Source organism: Rhipicephalus sanguineus, chromosome 5, assembly GCF_013339695.2.
Source record: "Rhipicephalus sanguineus isolate Rsan-2018 chromosome 5, BIME_Rsan_1.4, whole genome shotgun sequence".
Lineage (NCBI taxonomy): Eukaryota > Metazoa > Arthropoda > Arachnida > Ixodida > Ixodidae > Rhipicephalus > Rhipicephalus sanguineus.
In genome coordinates this window covers 12,523,866-12,539,873 of record NC_051180.1, presented here as the reverse complement: position 1 = coordinate 12,539,873, position 16,008 = coordinate 12,523,866, and the positions used below count along the sequence as shown (strand labels likewise).

The window sequence follows — 16,008 nt, the reverse complement described above, 5'->3', positions numbered from 1 at the left end:
AAATATTTCAAGCTATGTTTCAACCGATATCAAGTTCGAGAATTCGGCCCCACTGTAAATGGCGCACGGTGCACGTGAGGCACCACACACCACGCTCGAAACGCCCAGCCGTTGTTTTTCTCCCCGGAAAGGGCACCTGCTCCATTAAGGGCTATACGGCGTGCCGTAGTGGCGGCCAAGCGCATCAATCACGACCACGCCATCTTTGAAGACAGTCCAGCCCATCCCTCTCACCGACGAGTGAATTGTTTTCCGCCACGCGACACCACCGGGCCATTTTTATATATATATATATACGCTGCATGCGTGTGAGGCAACGGTATCGCGTGAATGACAGAAACGCCACGAGCGCATGCTGCAATCGTGGAAAGCACAGGCGCCCTTCAGGTTCTCATCACATTCCTCTTTGTTTTCCCCCTGAGCGCAGCTAACAACGCCTGACTCGGGAAAATAAATATATATATATATATATATCAATAAAAGCACATTACACTCTGCCTCGTGTATAAAGCTGGACCGTCTGTGAATAGCCTCTATATTCAGGGGAATTTCCGTCGCGTATACTCAGGAGCATAATCAAAGAGTAATTATTACCGAAACATCAAGTTCTTTTTTTTTTACTGCTTCGTTTTTATTTTAAAACGATCTTTCGGAGACTCGCAGCCTATTCGCACTCTCCTCTTCTACGCTGAAATGTCGTCACGGAATCAAAGAAACATGTATGTATAAAAAATGCGCAGGAAATGTGAACAGAACCAGAAAAGGAACTTCAAGATCAGAGCACCATGACTTTAGCGCGGACAGTTTGGAAGTTACCGCCCTCGCCACTTTTTCTGACGGTTTTACTTTGCTTCTCTCTTTTGGTTGCTTCAACGCAGAACGCGGTCGTTGCGGTCAGGTTTTGGTGTTTCACGGGAAAGCCTGCTTTGTGGCACTGTACTTATACTTGCGCCAGCAGGACGCAAAAGTTTCGAGAAAGCGCATGACAGGCCATGCGCGAAGGGAAACCCTTTGTTCGTGTGAGTTAAGAAATGCGGTGAAATGGGACGATGCGGAATGACATCTGAGGCTGCAAACCCGCAACCACCACAGCACCAGGATCTTTCAAGCATGTCGTGATTGTGACGCTAGCTCTCGGAACTATACCCGCCTTGTCTGCACACGTAGGAAGCTTGCTTAATCTCAGAAACAGGATCAAAAACTCACGGCGCACCTTACGCATTCGGCCGAGACGACTCGACCGCGAAAGCCATCCGGCGTGGCTATTTTACGGCGACTTTATGAACGTCGCGAAGACGAAGTGAACACGCAGATCGCGTGCATCGAGCCACGATGCGCGTGGGCGCTCATGTGACTTTTTGTAAGATTTCGAGTCGACACCGCTTTTCGCTCAAGGTCACGTTCGTGTGAGACATATGTGCCTTAATAGATGAAAGAGTTGGTACGGTAACATGCTCCATTACAGCGCCAAAGAACAAAGACGTAGACGAGAAAACGCGACTTACTCGTGGAAAATCACGTGTGGGACAATATCCGATAAAAGGGGCATAGTCAATCATATAAAGAAGTAGTGCGTGTAGCGGATCTAACGTCGCACTGTTGCACATACGGCTGCACAACCATACAGGAATTGTAGAGATAGATGCCAGACAACCCGCTAAGTAATCAAACCTTTTTCATATTAAATGAATGGGAGACGCATGCGTCACTAAAGTTTCGCTTTCGTTCTCGGAGAAGGAAATGCTTATCTGCTTATCACGTAGGCTTAGCCTCCGTAGTGTGAATTGAAGTATTCTGTCTTTGTAGCCGCCGTGGTATAGCTCAGCAGGTCAGGTGTCAAGCTGCTAAGATCCAGGACCTGGTTCGATTCCCAACCGCGGCGGCTGCATTTCGATGCGAGCAAAATGCGAACACGCGTGTACTTGGTATTAGCGCACCTTGAAGAACACCACGTGTTCAAAATTTAATCGGGAGTTCTCACCACTACGGCGTGCCTCCTAATCATATCGTGCTTTTCGCACGCAAAACCCCAGAAATAATTAATTATTATTTCTGTGTTTGTGGGAATTTTTTATGTTTAGCCATCTGTCGACTTTTACGATTTGTAATCTTCGTATTGGTACACATGCTCCTTGTGTTTCTATATGTGTGCTGCAATCGCCTATATACGATGTTTTCTATAAAATGTTGAGACTACAGCGCCCGTCCTACGTCCTCTCGTTTTCGACCTTCGGAGATGTAAAAAGAAAAAAAAATGTATCCCTGAAGCTGGTTTTCATGTTTGTGGTTTCGATACAGATCCGTTCGGTCGATCACACTCCGGGATACTTTCACTTTTGTGCGACTACACGGTATTAGAAGTGAACTACAGTCGTGAACGATATGAGATGGAACACTGAAATAGAATTTTAAAGACCACAGCGGCTAAACGCAGTTGGCAAGCGCGAAATTGTTTACAACACTATATGCAGAAACGGAAAGGTATAACTTGCAATTCGTCCCATTAATAACGGTACATCAGAAGTAATCGTGATGTTCTTTCTCATATTGATCTCGACTGTACATACTGCGCCTGAGAGCTACATTGTCCAGTAACCGTTCTACATCTTTTCCATTATTTTTCTCACTCGTCCGCAGGCCTCTGCACATCGCCGTTCTCCACGACGACATCGCCCTCGTGCAGCGGCTTTGCCGACTCACCCGGGCAGCGGGTGCCAGCGTCGACGTCTTGAACAGCCTCAGGCAGGTGAGGACATCAAGCACTCGCGTCCCCTTTGTACGCACAGTCAGCACATATAAATATTCCTACCGTTATTACGTAAACGACAGCCGCTGCCTTTGAACAATACACCTATCGGCTATGATATACGACAGGCGCTCTCGGGCGAATCGCCAAGAGCGGGATGCACCGTATACACAGTGAACACTGCTTGTGAAGCAAGCCGAGCGCTTCCGTTCTGGCGTTTGTGTAGTGTGTACTGCCACTGGCGCAAGCAGAGAATGTAGGCTTGACAGGGAGGTTAACTAGGCTATGCCGACGCAACTTGAGCAGTGCGAACGCAAAGTCGACTGACTACACTGCCTTGAAACGGCGTTGACGGCGTGTGGTCACAACCACGTGGCCTCGCCAGTATTTGACGCTGCAGTTAGTTCAAGATTACGATTCGCGTTTACTAACGCATAACACTGGACTTTACGTACTTCGTGCATGTGTATTTCTGTAATGAAGGAAACACGACGAAGTGAATTGCATTCCTTGTGTCTTTTACGCTTCGCCATCGATAAAGAGGGCAATTGGAGCCAAATATTTTGTGTTCTAGAAGTCACGGAAAGACCAGGCAAGTTTTTGAATTTCAAGGCAGAGTTAAACCTATTATTGCCTCTTATGTGATGTGACGGCCAGTTAATGTGGCCTCCATCCAAATGAACACTGTTCCAAAAAGAAAAAAAAAAAGGAAACGTAATACGTACAGCTTGAAAGTGACTGCGTGGCACCGTCAGCTGGAAACTCACAAAAATCTGCGCGAAATAAAGGTTGAGAAAATGCTGCGTAAATCGAGAGTGTCGCAACCGTTTTAAGAAACTTGAACGTAGTCCATGCATATACACGCAAGCATGCGGCGCATGGAAACGGTCGCGTACCACTTGGCGGCCTCTCGTGACCTCCGCGTTGACAAGACAGTTACGCAACCCGCCGGGAGAATACGCAACCATCGCCAGAGGCCTACGCAACAGAGGAAAAAGAAAGCCGGAAAAATGGGAGCCTCGATGTCAAGTCAGTTTAGTCAGCCAGCACACGTTCTCGGTTTTTTTCCAGTTTGAATACCGTTCAAGCTAAAGAATAGTCCTTGCAAAATGACGCGAGAGATTAGAATAGGTGAACATCTCCGCGTCGCGAATAAGAGTGCCGTGCACACAAGAGACTTCAAGTTCCGGAATCAAAGCGCCCTCGTACTTACCGCGCTATAGATCGAACCACGAATGTTGAGAAATTCAAAGCTGGCGCCAGCAAGTATGCGGCACCGCTGACTTGTAAGGATCACGTATACCGGGATTGGTCGAAGGGGCCCATACCCCGACCAGTCACTGGTCAATGATACATCCTCTCATATGTAGATTTAAGAACAGGGGATTTGCGCACGAGAAGTTGCACTCAATTGCACGCTTGGTTTCCGTAAGTCCAAGTCAGAACCTGCATTATTTCTGAACAATTCGTTTTAGCGCTTGAACCGCGACATTCTTTCTCTCTTCCTTCGAAGTTGCCAAATTCGTCAACTTCTCTACGCGATTACTTAATGAGCGCCCATCCAATCGGATCAAATGTGCAATCGTGCGGTGAAACTTTGTCACAGATTGATGGGCGCCTAACACATTTGACTTTTCGAATGAAATTCATCTCGAAAGTTGAGAAGGAAGTGGAAGCGAGTCGCTAAAATTTCGCGCTCTTGACTTTCGCAACGTGATGACGGCGCTTCGAGTACATAAAAAGACAACTGACACAGGTCTTGGTGGGTGTAAAAGCTGCTCGCTGACGTTTCGGTCGCTGCTTAGAACTCGTGGACGGTAAGTGCTCATCACCAACGGCCCGTCATCTTACCCTGCCAGTGTGACGCACAGAGCCAAGCATCGTTTCTTGTGGAAACACCTGTTACGTTGCTTATCATGACCAATATTAAAAGGGCGAAAAAGAAATTGCAAGGAGGCCGTCCACGGGATCACGCATGCAATGACGTTATCGTTACCGAGGCTGCGATACCCTTAACGTTGAAGCTCGAACCCGTACGTATATGCGCCATCCTGAGACCAGCGGTGGTTTCGAACGTTTAATTACCACAAGGAAACAGAAGCACGTCCAGGTTTCTAATAACAAGATATAACTTATAATTTAAGAATTTTCTTTTTAAACTACTCAGTTCTCGGCCAATCCCCCAGCGTGGGTGCGTGCTACGAATACAAGGATCTACTCTACAACTCCTCTTCCTATCACCCCTCCCCTTCTATATTTTTTTAAATCAGATTTCCGGAGCCCGTAATTCTATTCGCACGGTATAATTCTTCCGTGAATGCGTGCGGATGATGGATTAGGCAATAAGCATTAGTCCTTTTTCGTCAGACATACCCCTCGTCGTGACAAGCTCTCCTTTCATTCTTCAGCTCCAATGCACCTTGGAACTGACCCTACGGCGACTACTTTTTTTTTTTTTTTTCTCAATAGCGCTTAAATAGCGTCGTGCCTTCAAGGTTACGGTCAGCGACAGCATTCGCTTCGTCGCTCGTAACCGGCAGACCGGAACCGCTTTATGATTAACAGCGACACAGACCCCCATTACAGCGAAGAGCTGCGAGCGAGTGCTGTGCTGGGTCAAGAGAGAAGTTGGGAAGGGTAAAAACCCAGCGAGGAAGCGGCCAGTGTTTGCCCAGCAGCACAGTCAGCGGAGAAGCATGGCAGCTCATCTCTCACTCTCGCCTGACTCCGCCCCTCGTGAGGCCGAAGCACTCGGAAGAGGAGGTTTGCCGCCTTATCTTGATCGACAATGCAGCCCCGTGCGATCAACTGCTGCTATATACGCAATGGTCGGTTTTCCCAGGCGCGCACTCAAAGCGCAGGCATGTGCTTGCTTGCCCACGAGGCGGAACGTGACAAAGGAAAGCGGTACAGAGGAGATGATGCAAAAGAAAGACGCGGTACCGAACTGAGAAGGCGAAGAAGCAGGAGAATATGCGAAGAGGAGGGAAGAGATTATTTGAAGAGCAACGACCAATGCAAAAATCTTCGAGGAAGACTGAGCGCCGCACGGACGGAGTATTGCGCGGTGCCTGCAGCCGGGTGCAATGCATAGACAAGGTGCGAATGAGAGAGAAAAGTAGAGATAAACGTTATATTACATTCGGCTCTTTGTCCGAGCCGTTGGCGCTGATAATAACTCATGTGGTGCATGATGATTCGGAAATCCTCTGGATATGCTGCTGACTGTGCCGTAAGAGTCGCCAATATTAACTGTCGGGGTTAAAACCCCGACAGTTAATATTGGCCACAGTATGATTATAAGGGACGCCGTAGTGGAGGGCTTCGGAAATTTCGACCACCTGGGGTTCTTTAACGTGCGCCCAAATCTAAGCACACAGGCCTTTAGCGTTTTGCCTCCAGCAAAATACGGCCGCCGCGGCCGGCACTCCATCCCGCGACCTTCCGGTGAGCAGTCGAGCACCGTAAACGCTGGTGGAGTTGTCAGGAGGTAAGGGTGTTGGAAATGCGGTGAGGACTTGTCGCGAGGATGTGTCCAGATAGGTGTGGCGGTGGACGTTCGGGTACAGCTCCTACGCACCTGGAAGGATGAGCCACGCTAGCGACGATCTATGAGGCGTGCAAAGGCGGGCGCGCATTTGTGGTGTCGCAACGCGAAATCTGAGTCCGCTGGTAAAGCCAAAGTCATTTCCTGTCGAAGTACAGTCGCCACGCAGAAGGAGGAGGAGGGTAAGGGAGTAAAACGTCTCTCTGGTCTGTGTTTCTCGCGCCGCGTGCGCGATCATTGGAGCTCTTTTGTGAAAAAAGAGCAGCCGGCGGAACAGCCCCGGGGTTTTCCCCCCGCCCGTTCCCGGCAACGACGATCGAAGCAACGAGCGGCGGCGCGGTTCATCTCCTTTTTTCGCAGCGCCGGCAGACGCGCACGGCCTGCGAAAAAGAGAACGCGTGCGCGAGAGCGCTCGATGCTCGAGCATAACTCGCGAAACAAAGAACGGAAAAAGAAGGAGCAGAGGTGCTCTGGAGGCGGGTGAGAGGCGGAGCGTCCTCTGCCGGCCCCGACAATGGGGCTTTCCCGCCACGCCGGCGATTGTTGACCCTCGCAGCAGCAGCGGCAGCTGGGGCAAAATGCTGGCAGAAGGGACGCGATGGTGGAAGCGAGATCGAGGCCGGCACACCAACGGCGCCGGGTCACGGTGAACGAACGCGCTTCCGCTGGTTGTAGAGGCAGCTCACAGCTATCTGCCTAAAAACTGCCCGATGTACTCGAAGCGGGCCGGCGCCCACCAGCGCGGCGGAACGGAGTAAGGAAGCAATTATTGCGACCATAGCACCGGTTCAACAGATGAAAGTTAGCGCCCGTGTACTTGTATTCTTTGTTGTTTTCGTCCCTTCAGGGCTACGGTCCCAATAATTGCTCCTGATTAACGAGTCTCCTTACTACTGGAGTATACAAGAGCTGCTGTCCTAAAACGAATGCCCACGCTTTAGAGCGACCAACTTTCGATGCCAGTGTGAAGAAAGAAGATGGCTTTAGGGTGTATGCGTGAGGAAGATCGAGGAAGGAGCAGGGCAATGGATATATTGTTACTTGAGGCAATAACAAACGAATTTAACTCTAGTGTGGGTTGTTTGGTCGAAGTTTCCGCGAATAACCACAACAACCGTTTCCACACCGCGAATGCTAAAATGTGGGGGTTTAATTAGCGGGTCTATATAGGCTAAACCACGAACTAGCATGATGGAAAAAGACTGAGCCATCGATGTCGAGTCATAGTATGGACCAATACAAAAGAACATCGTTTCAGATAATAATAAACGTGCGGCGCGCATGAAAACGTGTTCTTAAAGGCAGAAGCAGCTCGGAAGAGACACGCCGACATGCGAATATCGCGGGATAAGAATAACGCGCAGCAACGTTGTATCTGGCACCACTGTACTCTTGCAGACAGTGCGACAGTGGAGTAACTCTGAAACTCTGAATGGCTTCAGCGGCAATTGCGCACATATGTGAACGATGAAGCAACAGAAATTTTGTCCGAACCAGAGGTACTATATGCGGAACAATGATATCCTTGCTGCGTCCTGTTTGCCCATTCGCAGTCGAAGCAGTGCTCGTGATGCATCGGCAAAGAAAAGTAAAAAGGAAGAAAGAACATAACATGCCAGTTTCCTCTAAATAAATTCTATCTTTTATCTTAAAATCTCGATCCCGTATCAGTGAACGTGCGTGCTTAAGTACCACTAAGTACCACTAACTAAGTACCATTGCGGATGCGCCAGCTGTCGCCACGTTGGCCGTCAGTGCAGCTATTTCTGCAAAGACTCAATGTTGCACGGTTCTACACTATATTTATACGCACGGCAACGATGTGCAGATGCGTTCGGCGCCTCATGACCTCGTGAATTTGACGCTACGACACACAAAACTGAGAAATCATTCGCGCAAAAAACCAAGGTGGCGGCGCCTATGAATACAGAAGAAAATCGCCTTATAGACAGATTTTATCGTTACATTTAGTTGTTACATTTAGATTCAAAACATTAAGATTCAAAGCAGAGGAGGGCGACACTTAAGTGCATCCGTAAAGCAGCCTTTAGGGCGTCGTGCTAACACGTCCGCTCTGTTTCCGACAGACGCCTTTGCACCTGGCGCTGATCGTGGGCAACGAGCCTGCCGTCGAGGTGCTGCTGCGCGAGGGCGCCTCGGTGCTGCTCAGGGATCGCAACGGCAACACGGCGCTGCACCTGGCCCTCAAGTACCCCAGCCTGGGCTGCATGCGGCTCGTGCTCGCGCACCGGCTAGCAGCCAAGATCGTCGACGCGCCGGACTTCGACGGTGAGCAGCGGGCGCACTCTCGAGCTTTCGGATACCGGCATGCGGGACACGCTCGTGAACAGAAGTGTCCTTGGCTCCATGGCAACTCAAAGTTTAACGTCAGGCACAGGCAAAGCGCTCTACGTAGTGCGGCAATGCCCGAGGGTGCTCTGCTTAGCTGCTCGAAAAAATCGCGCTACTAGCAACTGCAGCTATCGAACCGCCGACATTGGCGTCCAGATCAGAACAATACACTAAGAAATCAGGAAGGCACCGCTTTGTGTTGAGGGCTTCAGAGGTAAAAGTCGCCGATAAACGCTTAAACTAAAGGTTGAAAGAAATTAATTAGAGATCGGGGGCGACAACCAGGCGATAAACTTGTTAATTAAGAGGACGATTCTGTCACACCCCAAGCGCACCTTGTGCTCCAACGCTACGCCCGTTCATAAAGCTATTTGGGCAGGAAACTTTCACTGTAGAGCCCATGCGCTATTGTCCCCGCCGATCAGCGAAAACTTAAATTTGAGACCAACGGTTATTGAAAACACACGACATGTTACGGGAAGTCCGAAGGCGCACATGTGTCATATATAAAGGCGCTTAGCGTCCTAAACGCGTCAAGTCGCTTGTCAGTGAAAGCGTAAAATAAGAATGTGAGCAATATGCATGCTTTTAACACACACCAAAAGAGCAGGTGTGAGGTAGAAAAAAAAAAAAGAAAAGCACATTCGTTCGCACACTTCCTTCGTGATAGGCAACAGTGTAAAACTTAATAGGTTCGTTTATGGTGTTTAACGCCCCAAATCGGCTCAGTGAGAGACGCCGTAGGGGCTCTGGATGATTTCGACAACCTGGCATTCTTTAGAGTGCCTTGACATCGCATAGTACACGGGCTTCTATCACAGCGACTCGACTCCATCGAAATGCGACCGCCGCGGCCGCCATCGATTCCATGCACGTCTCTCGGACCAGCAGCACCGTAACCAGTGAGCCATCGCGACGGATAATTTAAATTTTAGCACCATATATTAATGATGTATCGCGTAAATGTTCACGGCAGTATAAGGTTGTCGGGGAAGAGATGCCTGCCCAGAATACCACCGCATCCTTGTCAGACATGGCGCGCGAGCGAACGCGCGAGACGAAACAGGACGCAGCCGACGAAGCAAGCGCGCTTTGCCGCCGTGCCGGTGTAGCATCCCTCGCAAAGAGTGTGGCCAGCGTGCGCTCGGTAAAAGAGAGATTTAATCACTCCGTAAGGGCACTGGCTTGGGACCAAGTTCAAGTCCTACACCTGCGATGGTGGCTCAGTGGCTATGACGTCGCGCTGCTGAGGACGCGGGTGTGATTCCCGGACGCTACGCGGCGTTTCTCATCGCTCACTTGTGCAATTTAGAGGCATTCAACCCGCGACTTATTTTTGAACGAGTCACGATGGACGTGCCCAATTACACTGGGCAGCATAATGTACGGATATATTAGCTAGAGGTCCGCCTCGGTGGTACGGATGTTGCGTGTTCGACCCCGGCCGCGGCGGTCGCATTTCGATGGAGGCGAAATGCTAGAGGCACGTCTGCTGTACGATGTCAGTGAACGTTAAAGAACACCAGATGGTCGAAATTTCCGGAGCTCTCCGCTACGGCGTACCTCATAATAATATCATGGTTTTGGCACGTAAAGCTCCAGACATTGTTATAATACTATTATATAGAGCTCCTAAGCAAAGTAGAATGCCAGGCGCGCATTGACACGCTAGTTTTAAGAGCTGACGTTCAACAAACTTTATTATGTTGTTCGCAGGTTACTCCCCGCTGCATTTGGCGGTACTCCTCAACAAGCCCGAAGCGGTCAGCCTCCTAATCAAGGCCAACTGTGATATCAATGTTCCCGTAAGTATGTCAGGATTCAACCTTTCAACCTTGCATTGGACCATGCGGCGCCTCGCCCCAAAACTGGTCATGTCTGCCTATCTTGGAATTCAGAGAAGTGGATGATCGACAACGCAGAGTAATTGTTTAAATACATCCTTTCTATGTCAGAGCTGCAATTCCGAGCTGCAGCAGCGTCTACCTAATTCATTCCGATTCACAAAGCGGTATTTGGACAAAGTGGTCGTGAACAAATATTTTCAGTGCGTCCATATAACGTAGGATTATTCATAAAAGTGACCGTTAGTGGATAAACTAATAAACCGAGTGCAATTTACGTACATGAAATTCGTGCAGTCGAGTTAAGTTATAAAACGCCTCCTGAACACTGCAGCCAGACAAGTGTGGCACAAAGAACGCAGCACGAGCAAGTGTGTATGAATAAAACGAGTCTCCTGCTGCAATGTCCAGCGTCGAAGCATGCAACCAGGTGCCCGTTCAAGAACGCGCACAACTATGTTTTTGCAGAGTCACAACGGGTGCCACGCCGTGGGGAATTCCAGGAACCGCACGAAAAATAAAAGTGCACATGTTTTCCCGATTTATCCGAGCACGTGTATATATATATATATATATATATATATATATATATATATATATATATATATATATATATATATATATATATATATACACTGAGCGATGAAGATATAGCGCATACAGAAGTATGAGCCGTCTACTGACTCCTGTCAAGATAGGGCACGCGCGTTAGATTACTGCACGCAGTTCTTGCCGGAGCCACGCTGCCCGCCCACCGAGACCCCCCATGGGCCTACCGCTTATCGGAGACGCCGGCGCGCTCCCTCTCCGCTTACGTCACGATCGTTGACAGCCATCGCACATACAACATACAACGCGCGGGGAGATGCTCTCTCTTTTTTTTAATACGTTGTTTAGGCTTGCGGGGAGATGTTATCGTCCTTGGACATTATACAGAACATCACGGCGACGGCAAAAATGCGCCTGCAATGCCCATACAATTGATGTCGTAGTAAGAGACTGAAATCCGTGACGACACACTGACTTTGAGGCGCTGGAGATCTATCGCGTAATTAAGTATTAAACTGTGACCTTAATTTTCTTTTCTCATAGTAAGGCTATGATAGCGAGATTAACGATGATAAAATTCTCAAGGAACAATTTGTCACTCAAGACTGATTTAGTTTTCAAGCGTCTAACAATCTTCTTGCTTCCGTCTGCAGGACGGCCGGAGCGGGAGGACGCCGCTGTACCACGCCATCGCCCTGCAGCGCGAGCACCTAGTCAAGCAGCTCGTATCGCAAGGTGCCAGCACCGAGGCCCAAGACTACGCGGGACATTCGTGCCTCGCGCTCGCCAAAGAGGCAAAGAGCCCGTGCCTGCCATTGCTCCAGGGAAAAGGGTCCTCACTGTGCAGCTGACCGCCACAACACAAGAACACGTTAGAAGCATCACTCGGAACATCAGCGCCGACCCGTAATCGAGCAACGGGCAGACCCTTCGGCGCGGGCTGCCAACCGACTGCGCAAGTGCCAACGCGATGCGCTGCCGACAAGAGCCACACCACTGCGACTCTGCGAAGCAACATCACCAGAGACCACGCGCGTTCAGCGCGAGCGATGCGCAACTGCCAGCTGTGTATCTGTGATTAGCCACTCCTGTGCTCTTTTCGCCACCCTGCAAAAGCCTTCAACCTCCCGTTAGCTTGCTGCCGTTTACAAACTCTTAACGTCCATCACATTCACGTCATCCTGTAAACACGCCGTCACGTCAAGTTCGGCGTGTTTATAAACTCTAGTGAGCCTTGCCTAAACCAAAGTGAAATGATTACAACGCTTTCTTTTTTACAAGAAAGCAGGCAATGGTGGCAGGTTGACGCTACTTGGCCATGCGGTGTTTAACCAGAGTGCCATAGGTTGTACAAATGCAACGGGGGCGCACGATGCTGCACTGTAGATGTCCTTGGGAAGCTCCAGTCAACAGTGCGATGAAGGCTTTGCAAGCGGGCTAATTAAAGAGTGCCGTGAGAGCTACACACAGTTTGGATGCTCAGGCCAATTCCTCCAGTGAAGAGACACTCCTCACGAAGTAGCTGACAAGCGCAGCTACCTCTCGTGAATGGAGGCAATGGAGGGACATACGGACCATCCTTCGAGAATTCCACAAACTGTTGTGGTCCCGTGTGGGCAAAGTGTTTGTGATCCTGTTGAATGCAACTCCGCTGGCACCGGCATATTTATTAAAATTAAAAGGACTTTTGTCAAGTATTTCCAGTGTGCATTGATCACTGTTCCTTGTTCCTCAAGCGCATCTGATTTACTATCTTAATGTATTGGATGAGAAATAATGGAAATGAAGACAAGGACAACGTATGTAGACGGTAGTGAAATTAGAGATTGGAACTGACGCTACACTGTACCATGGACTTCGACTAAGCTTATTCTACTGTTTGGTGCCTCCTCATATTTAACAAGGTATTGTTGTGCATAGGTATTCACATGGCACTATAAAAGTCGCGCTCAATATGTCTTGCAACACGGGAGCGCGTGGCCTCACGAGTTCAAAGACTGCTCATGGATTCCACGAGCCCTTACTTCCATAACTAAACGCTGTTCTAGCACTCGGGGATGATTCCAAATAAGAAAATATCATTTAGTTGCTGAAATGAAAACAAGTTGAACCCACGCGCAATCTTTGAACTCATGAGGCCACACGCTCCCATGTTGAAAGTCATATTGAGCACAACTGTACACTCTTCAAGAAATTTTTCAGAACCTATAAAGGTTAAACTTTTTTTGCAGTTCCTCCAATCAGCCTGCAACTCAGGGTCCACATAGAGGTGGTTCCTGAGAATATGCACATAGCCCACTTATTTCAGAGCAGGTTGATGCATAGGCCATAATGAATTTTTTTCATACATTCCGATTCAGCCGTATGTTCCCATTTGCCCAGGGGAGGGGAGAAGAGAGGACACAGCTGGCATAAACAGATAGTGGGGGCAAGTCAAGCCAGACTAACTGTGCATTGAAATGACAGTGAAAACAGATTCAAATGATCACTCATCTAAGCGATTCTGGTGTATTGATGTTAAGCAGATGATTGAAGCAGATGAACACTATGGTGGGTAACACAATTTTGGAAACAAAAAAGGAAATTAAACAAAATATTACAAAATACAAGTCATGGTCAACCTACTAGTGCAGTCACTTGAGCAGCGCAGCCTCGAGTGTTTCAGCTTAGCGTGCACATACAAGTCCCCAGCACAATGCCATATGTCGAAGATAGATTACTGCTGAACCAGTTCCTGACGAGTAACAAATATTGAAATGCGTAAGCATTTCTATGGTGACTCAGAGAGAAACCTGCATCTGCCTGTCTCTTTGTTGTGCAAGAATAAGTGTATAAAACAAAATGAATCTGTTTGACCGTGGTGTGGGTTTCAAACTTATGGTCTCACACTTAGAAGCAGAGTGTTCTACCCACTGGGCTAAACACAAATGCTTGCAGAATGTGAATATATTTGAACCATATAAATGCATTGTACCAGCCTTATAAAACAAACGTGTGAGAGCACTTTTTAAAAGGCTATGCAGGAATATTTTGAGACGGTAGAATAAAAGTCCTCTCTGGGACAACATGTAAAGTTGAGATGGAGCATTCTACACACCAGGAAAATTCCGACGTTGCGAAAATTGAATGCTAAGTGCAGCACATATTTGAAGTGTTTCTCTGGTTGTGTGCTTTGTTGGGCTGCTCCATAACCTAATGGATGCAAGAGGATGGAGGATGCTGTGCCAATGCTGCCCGACGACGATCCATGAAAGGTTGCAGCCGAGGTGTAAAATATATATTCTCTTTTGGTGAGAACACTCGGAAAGTGCGATCAACCGGATCTAGTGACGGCAGCGCCTATATATCGGAAATGCGATGTAACTTGAAGACAGAAATTATTTTATCTCACGCTGCTGTAACAACCAGCCCTTCGCAGATTGTCTGACTAGCTGTCAGGCACACGTGATATGGGCGCCTTCGTCTGTCCGCCACCGACTTACTTTCACCACATAGCTCAATCATTTTGCACTTCCCACAAAGCACTGGTTGCCACAGCAACTTGAAGTAAAACCTTTCCTGTCTTGAAGTTTGGTCGTATCGCCGACAGATATCCGCTGCAGTCACCAGAACGATCAGCACGCGCCACTGCTACTTTATCTGGTGAATCACACCATGTGAGCAAGTCAAGAAGCATCCCCACCTAAAGGGTATATATCTTACACTGTGGCCACAACGCAGAACAAGTGCCGGAAATACAAGTGCATACTACTGGACAACATGGGGAAAAAAGAGTGCACTACTCGCCTCAACAAAGCACCATACAGCAATGAAACAGCGGGCGGTTAGTAGCAAATGCTTATGCACCATGTGGACAACTCCCAGAGGAGATTTTACGTGGAGTTTTTACTTTGCTGGGTGGATTTTCAATAGTGTGGTGACTTCGTAATCATTAAATAAATGCTTAACGCGAGCTTTGTCTCACCATTACTACAGTCACAAGCGCTACCAAGTGCTATGTTTCTCCAGATCGTGAATCGGGCATTTTTCAGTTGTACCATAACAAACATATCAATGTGGTTCTGCTATAACAAGCATTTCAATCGCTTGGCAGCTTTTGCAAGCATAAAGCCCAATTAATAAGTTTAACCCTTTCCCTATCGAAGACGAGCTGAGCTCGTCCACACAGTTTGTACCACTCCTACCGTAGACGAGTTGGACTTGTCCACGAAAACAAGCATTTGGGGGTGCCGCAGTTAAGCTACCCCGATTCATTTTGCTGTGTTCTCTTTGGATTCAACAGATAACACAGTAAAATTTAAAAATGTGCTCAAAGCATGCATTTTGGTCGAGAAGAGACATGATTCATGTAATGGCAATTAGAAAATGACGTCCTCTTCTGTGCGCACGTGCCGGAAAAGGCCCGGCTCTGATCAGAAAAAAAAAAACATGCCCTAGTTTGCCGAAGCTTCGTGAAATGAAGAACTTCAGTTCTCCTGCGTGTGTCGCAGCGACTACACATAGCAGCATAGTTCCTCTAAATCATCGGATTTGGACGATGACCGTGTCTTGGCGTATCGGCAGTGGACGCCGATAGATGTAAACAAAACCCCACCGGCGCATCCAAGGTTTGTTTTCATGTACCTGCATCCCTGCACTTTATTAAATTTCAGAGAGACATTTTCTGCACCTAAGACTGATGAGGTTAGGGCACTCTCCATGGGGCAGTGCAGTGAAGCCTATCCTCTGCATATTCAAACAAATATATACTTTGCGTGTATCTTGCGAATGAAGTGCCTTTGAATAATTTTTCCAGTTGTTTCAAGACATGTAGAATCAGACAGGCAAATAAAAACAATCGGTATTTATGTATCGTTTCCGGACAAAAACTCGGTAGGGGAAGGGTTAAACTTCACTGTATAAAAATTAGACAGGGGAGACCAAAGCACAGTGTAGTGGAAGCAATGATAGAGAACAGTGAAACTGCGTGA

General features: G+C 48.2%; 1 protein-coding gene across 1 annotated transcript in view; it reads left to right on the top strand.

Moving 5' to 3' along the window:
* The window catches only part of LOC119393234 (B-cell lymphoma 3 protein), a 29,832-nt gene extending 17,097 nt beyond the window's left edge, over nucleotides 1-12,735 (top strand). Inside the window, exons 2-5 of the mRNA XM_037660144.2 lie at nucleotides 2,638-2,746; nucleotides 8,381-8,582; nucleotides 10,362-10,450; nucleotides 11,692-12,735. Coding sequence (XP_037516072.1) covers nucleotides 2,638-2,746; nucleotides 8,381-8,582; nucleotides 10,362-10,450; nucleotides 11,692-11,889 — 598 coding nt within the window. The 3' untranslated portion in view covers nucleotides 11,890-12,735. The remainder of the gene's footprint in view (nucleotides 1-2,637; nucleotides 2,747-8,380; nucleotides 8,583-10,361; nucleotides 10,451-11,691) is intronic.
* Nucleotides 12,736-16,008: the final 3,273 nt, after the last annotated feature.